Source organism: Oncorhynchus tshawytscha, linkage group LG30 (genome assembly GCF_018296145.1).
Source record: "Oncorhynchus tshawytscha isolate Ot180627B linkage group LG30, Otsh_v2.0, whole genome shotgun sequence".
Classification (NCBI taxonomy): Eukaryota; Metazoa; Chordata; class Actinopteri; order Salmoniformes; family Salmonidae; genus Oncorhynchus; species Oncorhynchus tshawytscha.
In genome coordinates this window covers 27,516,531-27,537,563 of record NC_056458.1, presented here as the reverse complement: position 1 = coordinate 27,537,563, position 21,033 = coordinate 27,516,531, and the positions used below count along the sequence as shown (strand labels likewise).

At 42.2% G+C, this 21,033-nt stretch overlaps 1 protein-coding gene across 15 annotated transcripts in view; it reads left to right on the top strand.

Annotated features, from left to right (window-relative positions):
• Positions 1-21,033, top strand: part of LOC112228466 (neural cell adhesion molecule 1) — a 312,377-nt gene that overhangs the window by 284,547 nt on the left and 6,797 nt on the right. For 9 of the 15 annotated variants that reach the window (XM_024393810.2, XM_024393807.2, XM_024393806.2 and 6 more), the window contains 5 exons: positions 1,373-1,497; positions 1,897-2,077; positions 14,526-14,733; positions 14,933-15,046; positions 15,595-16,152. In XM_024393810.2, the coding sequence (XP_024249578.1) occupies positions 1,373-1,497; positions 1,897-2,077; positions 14,526-14,733; positions 14,933-15,046; positions 15,595-16,152 (1,186 nt within the window). Of the gene's footprint in view, positions 1-1,372; positions 1,498-1,896; positions 2,078-6,134; positions 7,445-14,525; positions 14,734-14,932; positions 15,047-15,594; positions 16,153-21,033 lie in introns of those variants that run through there. The other 6 variants (XM_024393812.2, XM_024393815.2, XM_024393813.2 and 3 more) reach the window with 2 other exon arrangements.

The following is a 21,033-nucleotide window of genomic DNA, read 5'->3' as shown; positions in this document are numbered from 1 at the left end:
GCCAAGATCCACTTGATCGGGTGTGCAAAAGTGGAGCAGGTTTCAACTGTCTGTCTTTAACCCTATGATTTCTTGTTTTTCTTACCTTATTTTGGCTGAAGTCAAAGGAGGTGGTCCAAACAGACTTCCATGCTGAAGTATAATTGAAAGTCCAACATTAATATTCCCTCCTGCACTTCCATAGGTTTCTTTCAGAATGCCTGGAACCATTTCTGTTGTCAACTGCTCTTTCACTGCCCTCTGTGGGAATGATCCGCTCTCAGAGTTCATTGGTGGTTAAATATCATCAGGGTGATCATGGGCAAAAATGCTCCCTCAAGATTGGCACTGAGCTTCAAAACTTGTACCAGTTGTGACCTAAGGTCAGGGTGTCTGACTGCAAAATGTCAGAAAAGAATACATACAAATGGGACAGTAAATAATATCCTTTGATCTCAGCAAAAAACAAGCAATATGGTGTACATTGCAGATGTGCTGCAGCAGCCAATTGAAACCTGATACCACCTTTTGGGCGGTTAGTGATAGTGGGGAGTAGAATACTGGAGCTGTATGTAACATTCTGTGAGTTATTTTAATAACATATTCACACCGCTAACTGTGTGTAACCAATGTGCCCATGATGAATGAGTTATGGTGATTGAAGTCTCCTCCCTAAACTCTCTTTGACTGAGGTGACATGGCTGTAAATTTGAACGCTAACATCATTAGACACGAACACAGGCACTCTCAAAAGGTGCACACAAACACATACTGTACACATGCTGGAACACACCAACCCTCCCTTCCCAGCAGATCATGATTATGTTATTAAATGTAATAGAGTAACATGTCTAATCAAGATGAGGAGGATAATTAGCCTGTGTCCCTGTCATTAGTCTGGAGGAGAGGCCAGATAACGAGCTGCACCTGAAGGAGAATTACATATTCCCATCAGCTCACCCCATTACCCTCACCCCACTACCCACGGCCCTCACCCCACTACCCACTGCCCTCACTGTCCCTCTGTCATAAAACCGCCCTTGAGTCTATGAGGGACAAAACGTAATTGTATCGTCTTGTAACATCCTCTGCCACTGCCACTATAAAGACAATCCATTTGTCCTCTAGATGTACGACATTTAAAGCAGTAAATACACAAAAATCAGAGTAAAGGGATTGACAATAAGTGCATATCCCACAGTGGTTTGGGCTCCTGAAGCGATGGGGCAGAGTGGGAACGTGTGTTGGTTCTCCGACAATGGGCTTTGATGAGGGACAGATGCATTCAGCCATGCCACCTGCATTAAGGGCCAAGGGCAGGAGACTGAGCTGAGCATGTAGGTCGATGCCATGGTAACTGACTGACCGCTGTGTCCCGCTATGTCCCGTTTAGGGGAGCCCAGTCCCCCTAAGCTGGAAGGCAAGCTGCAGACCATGGGCAACGCCCTCAAGGTCAACTGGATCAAGCAGGACGATGGGGGCTCGCCCATCAAACATTACCTGATCAGATACAGGGCTGTGAGTATGACAGGACAAGGAGGTAACGCTGTGCATACCGCTTTGCTTCCTGGTTTTCCCCAAAAATATGATTATTTATTACGTATCTCCCCTGTTTGATTGTACTGTGATGATTTCAGTTTAGCAAAACACACATAGACTTATGGATATACATATGAAAAACTGAGGAATGGATCATATTTGAATAGATTGACAACAGATCACTATTGTGTTTATGCCTAGATTAATAAATGGTTAGGGATTCATGTAGGAAGATTCATGGATGGACAAATAAGTGTGAATGCATAGAAAGATTTTACAGTGATATAAAGTGATGGGCAGTTTGCTTGAGTGTCATAGCCACGGATGTCTGAGTCCTGTCTGAGTGTTTCACCCCCCCTTTTCTGCGACCCTCCCTAGAAGCACGTTTCAGACTGGAAGCCGGAGATCCGTCTGCCCCATGGCAGTGAGTACGTGGTGCTGAGCAGTCTGGACTGGAACACGGAGTATGAAGTCTACGTGGTGGCCGAGAACCAGCAGGGCAAGTCCCAGCCCGGCACCATCTCCTTTAGGACTGCAGCAGAGCCTACCGCCATCCCAGGTACTGCCCCCCCACCCTGCACCTCAACGACACACACACTGCCAACAGAAACACTGCCACCGTGACCAGATGTATCTATGTTTATTCCTCCAGTCCTTCACCCAAATGGACTTCTAGTCAGGTCTTGAGACAACCGTAGTGCTGACACAGATGTAGACGTCATTCCTCTGTCCTGATATGTTGGGTTAACCTGTTGGGGTAATTGATTGGTTTGAACCTTTCTGCTGGATGATATTTTCATTCGTTCTTGATTTGAAGGTGGAGTTGTAATCGGCACACCCTCATCTAGTTGTTAATCCCAAAAGAAAGTGGGAAATAGACAAAAGTTAGACAGATAAAGAACAGAGTAGCAGAGTCCTCTTCTAACTTCTGTCAGGGCTACATATTTATTAATCTGGAAACACTTTTCCCACCATTGCACAAAGCTTTGGGGTGATAAGATAAGAATTGAACAAAGACTGTGGCAGTTACATGCTGACTACACCGGGCACGCATGTTGATTTTGTCCATCCACACCAAATGCGATCAGGTTGATATTTCAAAACAAATTCTGAACCAACTATATTAATTTGGAGACAGGTCAAAACACATTCATGGACATTTAGCTCGCTGGCTAGCTTGGTATTGCTAGCTAATTTGTCCTGGGATATAATTAAACATTGGATTGTTATTTTACCTGAAATGCACAAGGTCCTTTTTTTCCTGGGTCTCAATTTTGAGTCACACAAAATCAAGTGTTCTCTACTCTGACAATTAATCCACAGATAAAAGGGGAAACCTAGTTATTTTCTAGTAATCTCTCCTCCTTCAGTCTTAGTCTTCTTCTTCTTCTGTGGACTTTATATGCCAGTTGGCAACCAACTTTAAGGTGCATCTCAGCTTAGCTTTCAATCACCCACCTGGGTATATGCTCCTAAAAACCAATGAGGAGATGGGAGAGGCGGGACTTGCAGGAGATGGGCGAGGCGGGACTTAGCACCTGGCTACGCAGATGCTCGTTGACGCACGCGAGCAGTCTGGATTAAATGGTTTAATAACATGTATGTGTAACATTATTTTCGCAACTCTTGCGCGCGCAACACGAACGGTGTGGTCAGCATTTTAGTCTCACTGTTTTCGGCAGAATATTTTTGCCCACTGTGAGTCTTTGTTGCCGTAGGGTAGGGCTGTTCAATATGGGTCCTGGAAGGCCAAAACACTTCTGTTTTTCATCCTCTCCTCATCCTCTGTTTCGGCCTCCAGGACCGGAAATTGAACAGCCCTGCTGTAGAGTGAGATTAGTCCTTTGGTCTCTGCAGGCCTATAACGTCTTGGCTGACACTGCTGCACAGGTTCAGTGAGCAATAATGTCAGGACAAATTGTATCTGTCAGGCCTAGAACATTCTCTTCAAGTCCATAGCGATACCCCTGCCTCGGTGGTCACGGTCAGCTGATGCTCTGTTGACAGTGTTGTGGCCTGAGAGGTTTGCATTTTAACTTGGGTTGCCTCCCCACTGACCAAACCTGAGCTTGGAACCTGTCTCTTTCTATATATCTCTTTCTCTTCATCTATATGTTTTTGTCTCTCTTACTTTTCCACCTCCCTTCTGTCTTTTTCTCTTTCTTATGGCTCTATTGGTAGCTCCCTCTATCTCTTTTGAGCTCTCTTTTTCCCCATCTTCCATGCTTCCTCTCTCTTCAATTTATCTCATGCACATTCTCTCTCTATCTGGCTTTTTTGATGTTTCTATGAAAGAGGATCAAAAGTCAGTGTCTCTCCATCTTGCTCTCTATCTCTCTTTCTTTTTCTCCTTTTTTCTCTTTCTGTCTGTCTTTCTATTTCAACGCCAGGTTTAATGGGTCTCAGTTCAGGCTCACTGCTGTATTTACTGACCTGAATATGTGCCTTGGCTCTGTGGGGATGCAGCCTCCTTGGGGATGCAGCCTCCAGTCTTGCATGGTGACACTTCAATAGGATGAATGTGTTAATGCTTTACTTGAGACCTAACAGGCATCTATCTGCCAGTGCATGGCACAGGGACCGGCTTTTTCACGCACTTTGTGGGAACCATCCATATACTGTAGCAGTGGGAGGTTTGGATCACTCATTATTCCGCCAGAGCAGGTTCACGGACACCGTCCAAGTTCCCTTTTTATGTACTTCTTTATTACATTTTTTCATTTGAGTTATTTTGCCACTACATGTGTTGCAGTGCTAATGCCAGTGCCAGTTGTTTTTATGCGAAGCCTGTGGGTATTTGAGGGGAAAAAGGGGGGGTGTATTTTTAAGCTAAACATCTGCACTGACGTAAGGTCCACAGCTGTTATTGATAAATGTGGCCGAAAACAGCTGCTGTGTCATAAATCCAGACTCGCTCTGTGTTATATATTGGCTATGCAACTTATTAGCTAAATAAATATGAGTGCATAGTGAGTGCATATGATGTGAAGTTTACTATTTTTGTTTACTTTATCCTCTTCATACAGTTCCAGTCAAAAGTTTAGACACACCTACTCATTCAAGGGTTTTTCTTTATTTTTTGTATTTTCTACATTGTAGAATAATAGTGAAGACATCAAAACTATGAAATAACACATATGGAATCATGTAGTAACCAACAAAATGTTAAGAAAATCAGAATTTATTTTGTATTTGAGATTTTTCAAAGTAGTGACGCTTTGCCGTGATGACAGCTTTGCACACTCTCTAGAAAATTGTAAAAAATAAAGAAAAATCCTTGAACCCTTGTAGGTGTATCCAAACTTTTGACTGGTACTGTCTGTATATATATATATATATATATATATATTCCTAAAAAGTAAACTTCAATCGATGTTCCTCAGTGCAGGTCAAGTTAAAAACAAGGTAAGGTTGAATAAAGAAAATACTGACCCACTTGTTTTCACGTCTCCTGGAAGGATTGATATTTTGAGCGTGCTCAATACTGAGCGTGCAAGGGTCACTGGAGTCCTAAATTGACCAATCCAAATCTCCCTGGCTAAGGTTGACATGGAGTAAAACTATTAAAAAGCTATTCACTTTTGCAGTTTTAGTAACATGAGATCACCCATTAATCCATTTCACCTGCCATCTGATATCGCCTTGACATTGTAACCAGTTTTTATTTTTGAATGTGTGTTTTGCTTGGGCAACTCTTCCGCATGGAGAATTTGATTTAATTACTCTCTCCTTGATGTGCTCTCACATCCAGGGGCTTGCCCATTATTTAAATTATACAAACAGTATGATCTGTACTGTAATTGTTGTGAGAACACACCTGTTGTTAATTAACCAGGGAGAATGTCCTATATGTGTTATTATAAACCGGGTAGTTTGGGTCCTGGATGCTGATTGGCTGAAAGCTGTGGTATATCTGACAATCTACCACGGGTATGACACAAAATTACTTGTTTACTGTTCTAATTATCTTGGTAACCAGTTTATAATTGCAATAAGGCACTTTGGGAGTGTGTAGTATAAGCAATAAGGCCAGAAGGGGGTCGAGTATATGGCCAATATTATACCACTGTATCCAGGCAATCCGCGTTGTGTCGTGCTTCAGAACAGCCCTTTGCCGTGGTATATTGGCCATATACCCGACCTCCTCGGGCCATATTGCTGAAATATATGTGTCTCTGTCGATATTTCCCATCACGCAGCACCTTTAACTATTCTCTGACCTTTCACCTTTGCTTGCTGTGATACATGTCATTTGTTGTGCTACTAACATGCTATTGATTTTATTTTTTACTTTGATCCCTCTAACTTGCTTGGATTTCCTTTTTTATTCTCTTGTTAGTCTCAATGAACTTTTCGAACTTGCGTTTCTGTATTTCTGACCTATTTTCTATCTCTCTTTTTTCTCTCTCCCTTTTCCTATTTCTCTCCCACCTCCCCTTCTCTCCTTGTGCTGTCTTCATGTGTGGTCTTGGGCACCTCTGGACCTTTACGTTTGTCATACACTAAATTGTTGTTGTTTTTTTGGTGTAAACTTTTATTTTCCACTTTTTTACTGTGAATATCTGTGAACAATCGTTGTGTTTTGTGTGGTTCTGTCCGTGTTTTTGTGGTCTCAGCTACCCTTGGTTGCTTGTGTGTGAAATACACTCTGGCATCTCTCATCCTCTCCATGCTGACTGTGTTCTTGCTCTCATAAACTGGGTTTCGCTTAAGGAGAGAGGATAGCTTTGCCTTCAAATCTCGGCCAGACCCCTTTGTTTTTTATGCATTTTGACCCTTGTGCAGACATATACACACACACACACACACACACACACACACACACACACACACACACACACACACACACACACACACACACAAAAGACGAATAATCAAGATATCAGTTTTATGTTAAAGGGTTAAAATGGGGTGCTTGGTACTTATATCATTCTGAATGTTTTAGATTTTTTTTGTCATATATTTTTATTTTACATAAAGTAAAAATTATGGATTTGAATAAGGCAGCATTGAAAAAGTTATGTTATACCACACAATGGACATGAGTCATATTGGGACATTGTAGAAAAAAACAGTGCTTACCTTGTGTATTTGTGTATTTGGATAAAAGCTTCAATTGCCACTTTACATAACAGGGAAGGCACATTTTTCTGATTTTTGCATTGGTTAAGAGAAGTCATGAAGATCATGACATCTCAACTTTCTTACGTCTTCTCATTTCTTTTCATAGTCAAGGCTTGTTTTGAATGGGATAATTAAATGAAGAACAAGCTACTGCCTTGTCCGTTTGAAGGTCATTCAAATGATGTTTTGTGACAAAGTGTACATAATATTTTCAAAAGATCTTCAGAACAAAATATAGGCTGTTCTTTTTGTTGTTTCTTTTGTTCTCTTTTTACCTGAAAACAGAAAATGCTCAAAATTAATGCTACAGCTGTTTACAACTAAAATCTGTCCGTCATTTTCAATAATGTGAAATGATTATATTCTATGACACATTTTTGTAGGTACATACCAGTGTGTTTCCATGCTGTAATCATTGTAGGTTTTAAGAAGAAATTATAAAATAGTGTGTTATGACTTTTTTTGAAAAAATAACAGCTAGAGCTCGAGACTTGCATACTGAAATGCAAGAGTGTGACACAGTGCTGACTTCTGTTGACTGTTCATCCTCAGAAATGCTACGTTTGTTTTAGCCCATATCTTGTGCTCGTCTGATACTTGAACAAAGTATCATATATCATGGGGTTGTAAACCAAGGTTAGGACTGTCCCTAAAGCCTGACTGCACTGAAAACACCCTGCCATGGGAAAGAGAGATCAATGTCCTTTGTTCAAAACTCAGATGAGCATTTTTTTATTGACTCTGAAGGTAATAAAGTGATGCGCCTGGAGTTTGGCTCCTGGGTTCGCATGTGCCAATCCCATTGTTTGGTTCTTCTTTCATACAAGCAAGTGCTACTCCTTAAAGACGCCCGCCAAGTTTTCATAGGCGACAGCAGGTTGAGTTGAAACTTGTCGCTTTTATGATATCAAGTAGGGAGAGTAATCTGTCTAGAGATAAGGAGCACACTACGTGGATCGTTTTGAACCTGTGTGCAGTACCTTAACCGTACTGTACTATTATGCAAAGTCATACCCAGAGGGCAAAACAGGTTGCAATGGTGTCAGGCCGACGTCTTTAATGCCCTACATAGTCAGGTTGCATAATGATTGTAAAATGACAAATGACCAGATAACCTGGTTGTAATCTAGTTATCTGACCAGATAACAAAGTATTATGTATTTCCCAGGCATATTGATGCCATGAAAAAGACAGCAAAACCTGGTTCTATTTGACCAGATAACCAGTTTACAATCAGAGAACGACAACATTATGACATCCCATGCCAAATGTTGCCCGCTGGTTAGGACACTAATGCTTCATAGGGTAATGACTAATTAATGGTGTTATTGACTGTGTTTCTCTCCTACTTCCTGTATTCTGTTTGGTATCAGCAGGATGATCTGAGAAATGTGCGGCAAACACCTGAATGTCTGTTACAAATATTTGATGCTCTGTGCTGACATTACATGTCTCTGTGTTTCTCAGTTTCCAAGAAAGCTTTGTGAGGCGACCCCATCTGTGTTAAAATGTGTGATGTGATTTATGGCACTTTTTAAGATGTAGACGGAACGGCGAGAAAACAAGCATCATAACTCTGCCCTGCAGGTGAATGCTTACTCTCTCTCCTGCTCTTAGCAATGGCAGTAAATAAAGAGTTGCCTGTCGGAGCTACTGCCGCCACAGAGGGTGACTCAACTTTATAGACTTTCGGAGAATATGGCAAATTAGTGTGAGAGGAAATGACAATTGGCCGCTCAGCTGTACTCAGCGCCTCTACCTCTCTTCAGAGGTCTTTTGCCTCTTATGCCTCTAGAAGGCCAGTATCCCGGAGTCACCTCATCACTGTTGATGTTGAGACTGGTGTTTTGCGGGTACTATTTAATGAAGCTGCCAGTTGAGGACTTGCGAGGCATCTGTTTCTCAAACTAGACACTCTAATGTACTTGTCCTCTTGCTCAGTTGTGCACTGGGGCCTCCCAGTCCTCTTTCTATCCTGGTTAGAGCCAGTTTGTTCTGTGAAGGGAATAGTACACAGCGTTGTACGAGATCTTCAGTTTCTTGGCAATTTCTCGTATGGAATAGCCTTTATTAGTCTAAAGAAGGACAGTTTTATTGCTTCTTTAATCACACAACAGTATTCAGCTGTGCGAACATAATTGCAAAAGGGTTTTCTAGTGATCAATTAGCCTTTTATTAAAATGATCAACTTTGATTAGCTAACACAATGTGTAATTGGAACACAGGAGCGATGGTTGCTGATAATGGGCCTCTGTACGCCTATGTAGATATTCCATTAAAAATCCGATGTTTCCAGCTACAATAGTAATTTACAACATTAACAATGTCTACACTGTATTTCTGATCAATTTGATGTTATTTTAATGGACAACAAAAAAATACAAATGTGATTTTCTTTCAGAAACATGGACATTTCTAAGTGACCCCAAACTGTTGAATGGTAGTGTATGTTTCGCCCCCTGTGGCTGAATCTAGTTAATGATCCCTGGTATACACTATGTGAGGCCACTGGGCTTTCATTTCTCAAAGCGTTTTTACTTGGCTGGGAGGATGTTATATACTGTGAATATAAATACTGATTGAATGATTGTCATGGTAACTACCAGATGGTGCTGTTTATACTAGGCTAAAACCCGGTAAAGCGATTTGCCAGGACTTTCTTTGAGTTGTTCCCTAGCACTGCTGCAGTCGCTGAAAAGTATGTTCCTATCAGCTCCCTGGTGCATGGTATTAATAAATGAGCTGCCCTCCAATACATTAGCTGTAGCCATATGAGGGGTATATTGAAGTTTATATCAACAACGGCATCATTAAAGCCATTCCAGCAGAGGCAGAAAGCACACATCTCAACTCTCAGTTGCACTATACTCTGTGTTAGACTTATAGAAATTTATGCCATGGGTATCCATTTTGACTCAAATCTGGTGACTCACTCAGGTAATGACATTTACGACCATTTCCGATGTTTTCCCTGATGAGATTTTTATATTATTTGAACATACCATTTGCAAGGTATTGGAATATACAATACAGTACTGCACTGCATGGTGCTAAATCTTTGTCAACTATTGCCAGTAGAATTTTTTTTACTACTGTCATATCATCCCTCTTTATGCGTAATGTAGACTGGTGGAATTACAATATGCAGTCAACAACATGATTTCAAAGAAGAGCAATCAGTGACAGTGACAGTAAGCTCTAGTCTGACTAGACGCTACAAGTCTACAAATACATAAATCAAGTGTGTGTCTGAATTTGTGTTTCTGCCACACAAAGTATCCTCCCTTTCAAGGTATCAGTGTCGACTGGATTTGCATAAATGTACACAAATCAAATCATCAAATGTTATTTGTCACATGCACCGAATACAAGTACTGTTAAATGCTTACTTACAAGCCCTTAAACTTCTTAGGGCTGCAATCCCGTTAACGGGATCGATATGACAACAGCCAGTGAAAGGGCTGGGCGCCAAATTCAAAACTACAGAAATCTCATAATTAAAATTCCTCAAACACACATGCATTTTATACCGTTTTAAAGGTAATATTGTTGTTAATCCCACTACAGTGTCCGATTTCAAATAGGCTTTACAGCGAAAGCACCACAAACGATTATGTTAGGTCACCACCAACTCACAGAAAAATTCCAGCCAAAGAGAGGAGTCACAAAACGCACAAATAGAGATAAGGTTAATCACTAACCTTTGATGATCTTCATTAGATGACACTCATAGGACTTCATGTTACACAATACATGTATGTTTTGTTTGATAAAATTCATATTTATTTATAAAAAAATCTCAGTATACATTGCCGCGTTACGTTCACTAGTTCCAAAAACATCCGGTGATATTGCAGAGAGCCACATCATTTTACAGAAATTCTCATTATAAATGTCGATAAATACAACTGTTAGACATGGAAATATAGATATACCTCTTCTTAATGCAACCGCTGTGTCAGATTTCAAAAAAACTTTACGGAAAAAGTTGTTTGATAATGTCCATTATTTATGTCCAAGTAGATAGTTTTGTTAGCGCGTTTAGTACACAAATCCAAACGCTCGTGCAGGTCCACCCGAACGTCGGACGAAACTTCAAAAAGTTATATTACAGGTCGAAGAAACTTGTCAAAGTATAGAATAAATCTTTAGGATGTTGTACTCCTATGTCTGTAGAGAAGCCATGGAACACAGGTCGCTATCATGTGAAATGCGCGTGACCAGGACCTGGCTCTCTGCCAGACCACTGACTCAAAGAGCTCCCATCCGGCTCCACAACACAGTAGAAGCCTCATTCAAGTTTATAATGACGGTTGACATCTAGTGGAAGCCCTAGGAAGTGCAACTTTATCCATATCCCACTGTGTATTCAATGGGGGCTGGGTTGAAAATCGACCAACCTCAGATTTCCTACTTCCTGTTTGGATTTCTTCTCAGGTTTTTGCCTGCCATATGAGTTCTATTATACTCACAGACATCATTCAAACAGTTTTAGAAACTTCAGAGTGTTTTCTATCCAATACTGATAATAATATGCATATATTATCAACTGGGACTGAGGAGCAGGCAGTTTACTCTGGGCACCTCTGTGTACCTTTCATCCAAGCTACTCAATACTGCCCCTGCAGCCATAAGAAGTTAAACAACAATGTATTTTTAAGAAAAATAAGAGTTAAGAAGATACTGACTAAATACATTTTAAAAAGTAGCAAAATAACGAGGCTATATACAGTACATGGGGTAACGGTACCGAGTAAATGTGCGGGGGTATAGGTTAGTCGAGGTAATTGAGGTAATATGTACAGTACATGTGGGTAGGGGTAAAGTGACTGCATAGAAAATAAAGAGCGAGTAGTAGTAGCATAAAAAATAAATTCTAATTAAAAAAAGGGGGGTCAATGCAAATAGTCCGGGTAGCTATTTGGCTTGGGGCCAAGACTGCTTTTTGGACCTAGACGCTCCGGTACCGCTTGCCATGCGGTAGCAGAGAGAACAGTCTATGACTAGGATGGCTAGAGTCTTTGACAATTTTTAGGGCCTTCCTCTGACACCACCAGGCATAGAGGAAGCTTGGCCCCAGGGATGTACTGGGCCGTACGCACTGCCCTCTGTAGCGCCTTGCGGTCCTTTCTATGCAGCCAAGTCTCAATCAGTCTCCTGAAACATATTTTATTGATCCTGGAGCACAAACATTGCCTACTTTTTGCCAAAATCACTTTGTGTACTACAGTAAGATAAGACCCAGGCATCCTGGTAATTTGGAAGGAATGCTCTCAATACATTTCAATGGGAATGAGCACTTTGCTTGAATTTTTTAATAAAGGGTGCAGAAGAAATCGCTCTGTGATTTCCTGGTTGCTAAAGTTCGAATAGTTTTCCTAATTTTAGTTTATCTGTCAAAGTAAGCAATATATAGTGTCCCATCCAAATCACTTTGACATATCTTTTTAATAACCAACAATTTAGCATTTTCAGGTGTACAAAACCAAAAGTAAATGAAGCGAAAACCGAACTTAAGAAGGGGAAGCATAGAAACAGCATAGAAATAGCCCACTTCTTAGTCTTGCGAATGAGAATGACATATCTATAACACCAATTGTGTCAGAGGAAACACCACACACCCTTGGCGTGCACTGCACCCAGCCCGCCACAGGAGTCACTGGTGCGTGATGAGACAAGGATATCCCTACCAGCAAGGCTCTCCCTAACCCGTCACCCCACAGACCTCCCGGTTGGTTGCAACAGAGCCTGGGCGCAAACCCAGGGTCTCTGGTGGGACAGCTGGCGCTGCAGTACAGCGCCCTTAACCACTGCGCCACCCGGGAGGCCTATAACACACATTTCTATCGGGTCACCCAAAAAGTAATAAATTGCAGCTTTAAAGTCTCTTCCCGTGCATTTCATTGATCTCAGAAAGGGAACCATGTCAATTAAATTGCATGATAGGTTCATATATATATATATATAACTACATTGGACCAGGTCTCTCTTGGAAAAGAGATGTTATCTCAATGAGAAAACTTGAATTGAGTTCAACTACTCCGCTAGCCAGCACCTCGCCTAAATAGGTGTGCGTTTCTTTTTCTTCTAGATCTCAATGAGAAAAACCTGTAGAAATAAAGGTTTAAAAAATGCCTACCCTGGAGCCTTCCCTGTTTTGATGATGTTTTTCCAGTAAATCATAGAATTATTCAGTACCGGTTCATTTTATTGCATTGATTCTACTGTGAATATTGTGTGGTGTCTGATGTCTAATGTCTGACATTTGGACAACCTGTCATTCTCAAAATGACAAGAGCAAAGAGTAAGTCCTAATCAAGGATTGCCTGCGTTTTGCTTTAATTCAGAATACAACTTGTCTCATATTTGACCCCTAACAAAGCTAACAAAGATTGGAGTTAAAACTTTGATCCGGCATCAGAATTCTAGCTAACCTGTTTGTCATATGTAGAGCATTATGTGTCAAATCAACCATACTCCAAATGCTCTGGTTTGTATTGAACTAACAGGACTTTTAGATTATTCTGTCAGAGCAAATCTCTGATCTCTTTGTGTGTCGGTTTACTGAATGCAAATTAGGTGCAAATGATTTCAAAATTTGATTGTGTGAGATTGATTTGACACAAAGCATCGTAATACATTTTGTGTGAAACATTCATCTGTTTAACAGTTTTGTGGTTGGGTTACTAGCTCGCATTAACTCATGTTCATGATAATGTATGGTGTGTGTGTGTTCATGTAGAACGATGTATGTGGAAGGCAGAGTATTAACAGTGTGGATGCATGCTCAACCATTGTAGTGGAGCAATGCATATTATAGATCCTTATTCATATTAATATTGTAGTATTTTACATAGTCCTGAATATAACCTTGTTCATTTTCTGGTAAGTACTGTAGCTCGTGTATGATTACTTTATGAAAACACAATGCATTGCCCTAATGATTGGCTTTATTTCTGCATTGTTTGTTTCTGTGTGCATTTGTTTGTGTGCAGTATTCATCTATGTAAAAGAGATTGAAACATATTTGCACAATGTTTGATTTGACTGTCTTTCCAATGCTTTTTGCTGTCAACAATAGTGAGAGTGGGTAAGCGAAATACACATATGGGGTCATATAGGCATATGACCCTTACAGGCAGTGATGATATGAAAACAAGCATATTTATTTAACGTTGCCGTATCTTATTTTGGGGAAAGGTTGGAAGCATGAACCAGGTTTTCCAATGGTTGACCTGTTTATGAACTCAACTTTATGATTTTTGATTGACGCACCATTAGATTGCTTCATGTTCTAATGATTAGATTAGTATAGCATGTCGTGATTGGCATGTCTGGTGTGTTGTCTTAATATGGGTAATATATGTATCAGCTCACCTCTAATATAGTATCGTACATGGCTGATACATGCAATGGTGTGAGTAACATATTAACTTAGATAGTAACTGACAGTTGTTAATTGGTTGAATGCAACTAATGAAATGCTGTGTGATTTCCCTAGGCCCAAGATTGTGGTGTTTGATAATCAGACCATCAACCTATTTTTAATCATAACAGATTAAATCAAGTGCCGAAATTAGTTGTGTCACTCTGAAGTTTTTGGAGTAGAATATGTAATGATTTGGCCCAGAGCCTACTAAAAGAACAACAACACACTTGAGGCCTGGAGGGAAGCAGTCTGACATTCTGAAGTTATGGATGAAAGGTTGGAGATAAAAGCTGACTCCGCATTTCTGTCTCTATCTTTTCCTCGCTCTCTGTAACTTTCTCTTTAACTCCCTCTCTTCCCGTATTTTCTCTCTCCCTCTAACTTTCTCTCCACTCTCTCTGTCTTCCTCATTCTGTCTCTCTTCTCTCTCTTCCTTCTCTTTCCTTCATTCCAGACACCATGACTAGCGGCTCAGGCCTGGGCACGGGGGCCATCGTGGGGATCCTCATCGTGGTCTTTGTGCTGCTGCTGGTGGGTGTCGACGTGACCTGCTACTTCCTCAACAAGTGTGGCTTCCTCATGTGCATTGCCGTTAATTTTTGCGGCAAGTCTGGACCTGGAGCAAAGAACAAGGACATCGAGGAGGGCAAAGCGGCATTCATGTGAGTCGCTCTTCTTCTCTGCTCCCTGGCCCCCTTGCTTTTCTCTCTGAAATGCTGTATGCACTTTAAGCAGTAGCTACTCCCAGACACTAGACCACAGTTTGGCAGTGCAGAATTGCAGTGTTTTTAACCAAAACAACTCACTACAGTATAGTTGTACTGCACCAGCATTTATTCAAAACAATTTTTCCCCTTACAGAAAGGACGAGTCAAAGGAGCCCATCGTGGAGGTGAGGACAGAGGACCGCACCCCTAACCATGAAGGGGGGGGACCCACAGAGCCCAATGAGACCACCCCTCTTACCGAGCCCGAGTGAGTATTCCAGCACTGGCTGTAGGTAGACCCCCTGCACTAGGGTTGCCTTACACTGGAAAACCCATACTAATCATGTGATATGTCTATGTATAAGATATACTTCTTAATCCATGACAGCAGTTGAGCATTTTGATCATGTGTTTGCTGACATATTGGCTAAACTAATTGATAAAAGAATGTGAGAATGGAATATCAACATCAAATATTGAAGATGTGCTCTGATGTTTGTTATTTACGCTAATGGTAACAAACATAGCTAGTTGTTGTGTGTACCAGCCTTAAACACTTAATAACCTAGACCCTAAACTGATTTTGGTTTAATTTGCTTTAGTTTGCTTAAGATAGTGTTTGTGTCTATCCCTCACTGCACTTTAACATTTTGAATCTCTAGTTCTTTGCTTTATCACTGCATGTAGCACTCACTTTGGATGTGTGTTTGTGCCTTGGTCTCCCCTCCCTACCCGTCCCTGCTCTCTCTCTCTCCTCTCTCACCCTCTCGCTGCTCGATGGCTCGTCTCTTTCCTGCTCTCCTCCTCTACTCACAGGCCCACTGCTGACACTACTGCCACCGTGGTGGACTTGCTCCCCTCTATCGCCACTAACTCTGACCCCGTCACTGAGAGCTTTAGCACAGCCCAGAATAGCCCAGCTAGCGAGACTACCACCCTCACTTCCAGCACAGCTGCCCCAACCCTTGCCCCGACCGAGGCCAAAACTTTCCCTAATAGCACCCCTGCCCCCATCATCCAGTCCAGCACGCCCAAAGCTAGCGCTCCCGCCGCTCAGTTTGCCGCACAATCTGACGGGGCTCCCCTCGTCGACCTAAGCGAGGCTCCAAAAGCCATGCCCTTGTCCGACCCTAAGCCCGCCACCCCCGCAACCTCTTCCTTAGAGGCAGCCAAGGCCACCTTCAACCTCCCCTCTGCCAAAGCCGATGCCGCTTCACAGAGCCAGCCCGAACCCGTCCAAAGCACCCCTGCCAGCGACAGTCAGAATAAGGACTTACAGATAGACTGCCTGGCCAAGGATGTGTTTGATACACTGGGCAAAAGCTCAGAGGCCCCAGCAGACTCCACTGCTGCTCCTGCACCGGCCAAGGACGAGTATGACCTCCTCCCTTCCTCAGAGTCTGTTTTACTGTGTGTATGTTTTCGCTCACCCACCTCCACCACCACCACCTACTGTATCCTCTGTCTGTTCTCATAGTTTTGGGCAACCTCCCTTTGTTACACTCTTTCTATCAATCACTATACTACTACTGCAGCCATTCAATCAGCTACATCGCCACGGATGACACCTAACGCTTTAACGAAGCGCGAGATTCACGATCCTGATCAGCAGACAAACCCTGCTGTACTCTCTGGACATCCTAAAGGCCTTCGGCCTAGAGTGCAAAGCCGGGCGGCCGGCGGAGACCGAAAGGGAGAAAGAGGGCGACGAAAAGGAGTGAGCAGGGCAGGAGATAGGCAGCAAAGGAAACAGGCAAGTCAGATCCGTAACCCATGGGATAAGGTTTGGCTCTGCAAGCAGGCCGAACAAAACGCGACCTCGAGCGGACACCACAGGGAGAGAAGGTCGCATAGTGAGCTAAGTAATGCAGGATGCACTTCCTGAGAACCGAAAAAAGGTGCCGCCAGTGGGTTGGGTACCACTGGTGAAATCTTCTTATCTTGGCCCAGTACAGCCTCAGAGGAAGGGCCACTCCAAGGAGCCAGGTCCTCCCAGGGTTTCCCCGCAGGGCCCGACCAATAGGGAGTTTTTGCCACTGGCCGCCGTACACCGTCCCAAACACGGCGTGTTCCAAGGAGTAGAGGCTGGGCCAAGGGACCCCACGAAGTACCAACTCACCCCGTTTTCCGTCACCGGTTCGGAGCATCCGAAGGGCCCGTCAGTAGGAAAGTCTGTTGATTACGCCGAACATCCGCTCATTCAACTAAGGCTGGGTTAAAAACTAGACATAAGGAGTTAATGGGAATTTTCGTCACGATTGTGTTGCATCGTGGATATGTCGCCATATAAGGCCTCCGGTCGGAAGGTAGGCGGCTGATGCGCAGCCCAAAAACGTAGAAATGTCAAAGCTCGCTGGGTTTGGCGCATCAGGGTATCAAAGTGAAGAGATCCGACCAGCGGAACTCCTACAGTGGCCCGTGCTCCTCATGCGTAGCATGTAAAAATCGAGGTCGCGCAGGTTACGGCGAGAGCAACTATGACTCACTTAAGGTAGCCAAATGCCTCGTCATCTAATTAGTGACGCGCATGAATGGATGAACGAGATTCCCACTATCTCTACCTACTATCTAGCGAAACATAGAAACAAAATACATTTTTTTCTCAATCATTTTGTGTTGTTTTGTATCTTTTGTTTTTTATTTTACATATCATGTCATGATAAATGCCATATCAGAAGTTTTACCAAATCTGATAGATACGACAGAATTATGGCCTTAATGTTACTGCCACAATCATCTTCTACGGTTGTTATCTCCTGAAAACAATCCTTCTTCGTAACAACAATAAAAAGCCATTATGATCATCGGCAGTATGAAAGGGCTTTGTTCTACGTTTCAGTCTTATCTCAGACAAACCCTTAGGATGATGAGGCAAACTCTGGGGAGAGATATTCCAGGAGCTTGCTCTTGTCCCACGCTTTTCACCCAGAACACCCCAAACAAAAAAACGAAACATCAGTGATGGATTATCAGGACTTAACGTTCATTACAATGAGGCTGTCTTCAACGGAGCATCGGTGTGATGAAGCAGGACTCATCAACGGATAGATTTGTCTTCATAAGTCTGGTGGGTCTGAGGCACCTCCTTCCCCGTCTCCACGGTGATTTGTCTTCCACACAACAACCAACCAGTCTTGTCAGGCGTCTTGAAGGCTCACTACATTCCTGGACTTGTCCACTGAGGACCCCTTCTTCCACTTCCCGGGGTAGAATAGTCTCCTCCCCAGGCTGTGCTAAATAAGATCATCCTTAAAATGTTTCTACAATTTCATTGGTCCACCTGTGGTAAATTCAATTAATTGGACGTGATTTGGAAAGGCACACACGTCTATATAAGGTCCCACATTTGACAGTGCATGTCAGAGCAAAAACCAAGCAATGAGGTCGATGGAATTTTCCATAGAGCTCCGAGACAGGATTGTGTCAGTTCTGGGGAAGGGTCCCAAAAAATGTAGACAGCATTGAAGGTCCCCAAGAACTGAGTGGCTTCCGCCATTCTTAAATGGAAGAAGTTTGTAACCACCAAGACTCCCTAGAGCTGGCCACCTGGCAAAGCTGAGCAATCGGGGGAGAACGGCCTATGTCAGAGAGGTGACCAAGAACCTGATGGTCACTCTGACAGAGCTCCAGAGTTCCTCTGTGGAGACGGGAGAACCTTCCAGAAGGACAACCATCTCTGCAGCACTCCACCAATCAGGCCTTTATGGTAGAGTGGCCATAAAGTGCCTTCAGAAAGTGTTGACACCGCTTGACTATTTCCACATTTTGTTGTTTTACAGCCTGAATTTAAAATGGATACAATTTAGATTTTTTTTGTCACTGGCCAGCACGCAATACCCTATAATGTCAAAGGGGAATTTTGTTTTCAAATTATTACAAATTAATTAAAAAATGAAAAGCTGAAATGTCTTGAGTTAATAAGTATTCAACCCATTTGTTATGGCAAGCCTAAATAAGTTCAGGAGTAAACATTTTGCCTTACAATTCACATAATACGTTTCATGGACTCACTGTGCAATAGTGGACTCACTGTGCAATAGTGGACTCACTGTGCAATAGTCTTTAACATGATTTTTGAATGACTGCCTCATCTCTGTACCCCACACATACAATGATCTGTAGTTATCAGTTGAGCAGTGAATTTCAAACAGATTCAACCACAAATATCAGGGAGGTTTTCCAATGCCTCGCAAAGAAGGGCAACTATTCGTAGATGGGTACATTTTTAAAAAAGCAGACTTTGAATATCCCATTGAGCATGGTGAATTAATTAATTTAACTTTGGATGGTATATCAATACACCCAGTCACTACAAAAGTACAGGAGTCCTTCCTAGCTCAGTTATCGGAGAGGAAGGAAACAACTCAGGGATTTCACCATGAGGCCAATGGTGAATTAAAACAGAGTTTAATGGCTGTGATAAGAGAAAACGACTCAGGATGGATCAACAACATTGTAATTATTCCACAATACTAACCTAATTGACAAATTGAACAGAAGGAAGCCTGTAAAATATTTTTTTAATTCGAAAACATGCATCCTGTTTGCAACAAGGCACTAAAGTAATAGTGAAAAAAATGTGGCAAAGCAATGAACTGTTTTGCCCCGAATACAAAGTGTTAAGTTTGGGGCAAATCTAATACAACCCATTACTGAGTACCACTCTCCATATGTTTAAGCATAGTGGTGGCTGCATCATCTTATGGGTTTTGTTGTAATTGTTAAGGACTGGGAAGTTTTTCAGGATAAAAAATAAACAATATGGAGCTAAGCACAGGCAAAATCCTAGAGGAAAACCTGGTTCCCTCTGTTTTCCTCCAGACACTGGGACACAATTCAAATCTACACTGTAGTTGCTTACCAAGAAGTAAATGTTCCTGAGCGGCCGAGTAACGGTTTTGATTTAAATCTACTACACCTGAAAATGGTTGTCTAGCAATGATCAACAACCAACTTGAAGAATTTTGAATAATGGAAAATGTACCAAAATCCAATTGTGGAAAGGTCTTAGAGACTTACCCAGAAAGACACAGCTGTAATCACTGCAAAAGGTGCTTCTACAAAGTATTGACTCAGCGGTGTGAATACTTATGTAAATTAGATGATTCTGTGTTTCATTTTCAATAAATTTGCAAACATTTCTAAAGACATGTTTTCACTTAGTCATTATGGGGTATTGTGCATAGATGGGTGAGAAACAAAATCAATTTAATCAATTTTGTTAATCAGGCTGCAGGCTGTAACTCAACAAAATGTGGAATAAATCGAGTGGTATGAATACTTTCTGAAGGCACTGTATGATCATTTTTCACGATGGGCACTCTTAAAATATTTACAACAATCTTTTGATTCTTCTTGCCCCTTCTCTTTTTGGTGCTCGGGGGTTTGTTCATCCCCCTTCCTCACTTCGCTGCCTTTGAGTATTGGGGCTCCCTCTTCGTTGACTGCCGCTGTCAGCTCTGAGCACCGGGCACCATGGGAAGGATCCCTTTGCAATCTGGTTTTACCGGTACCGAATGCAAACAGAGTCTCTCCACCCTCCCATCTCAGAACAGAGGACATTTTTTATTTTACCTAGGCGTAAGGAAACTGTAGGACTTTCGGATGGCTTGGCCCACCCACTGCATGCGCGCACACACACATACACAAACACACACACAAACACACACACAGCTCTGCCCTCCAGCTGACATGTAGCTACACTGCAGCTGGCAGGTGTAACTGCACCTCTGCATCTGGGTGCTAAAACAAACCAGCAACTACTCTGTTTTCTTCCATTATATCATCATATTGGACAGATAAAATCTATCTTCCCTGGCACCCAGTATTACCCAGACCAGGGTTCCCATAGCAACAGGGGCAGAGTTTAAAAAAAATCTAATTTAATGTTGTTTGTCACATGCTCCAAATACAACTGTGAAATGCTTACATGCAAGCCCTTAACCAACAATGCAGTTCAAGAAATAGAGTTAATCAAATACTTACAAAATAAACAAAAGTAACACAATAAATGTACATAACAATAACGAGGCTACATACAGGGGGTACCGGTACCGATTCAATGTGCGGGGGTACAGGTTAGTCGAGGTAATTTGTAAAGTGACTATGCATAGATAATAAACAGCGTGTAGCAACCGTGTAAAAACAAGGGGGGGTGTCAATGTAAATAGACCGGGTGGTCATTTGATTTGTTGTTCAGCAGTCTTATGGCTTGGGGATAGAAGCTGTTAAGGAGCCTTTTGGTCCTAGACTTGG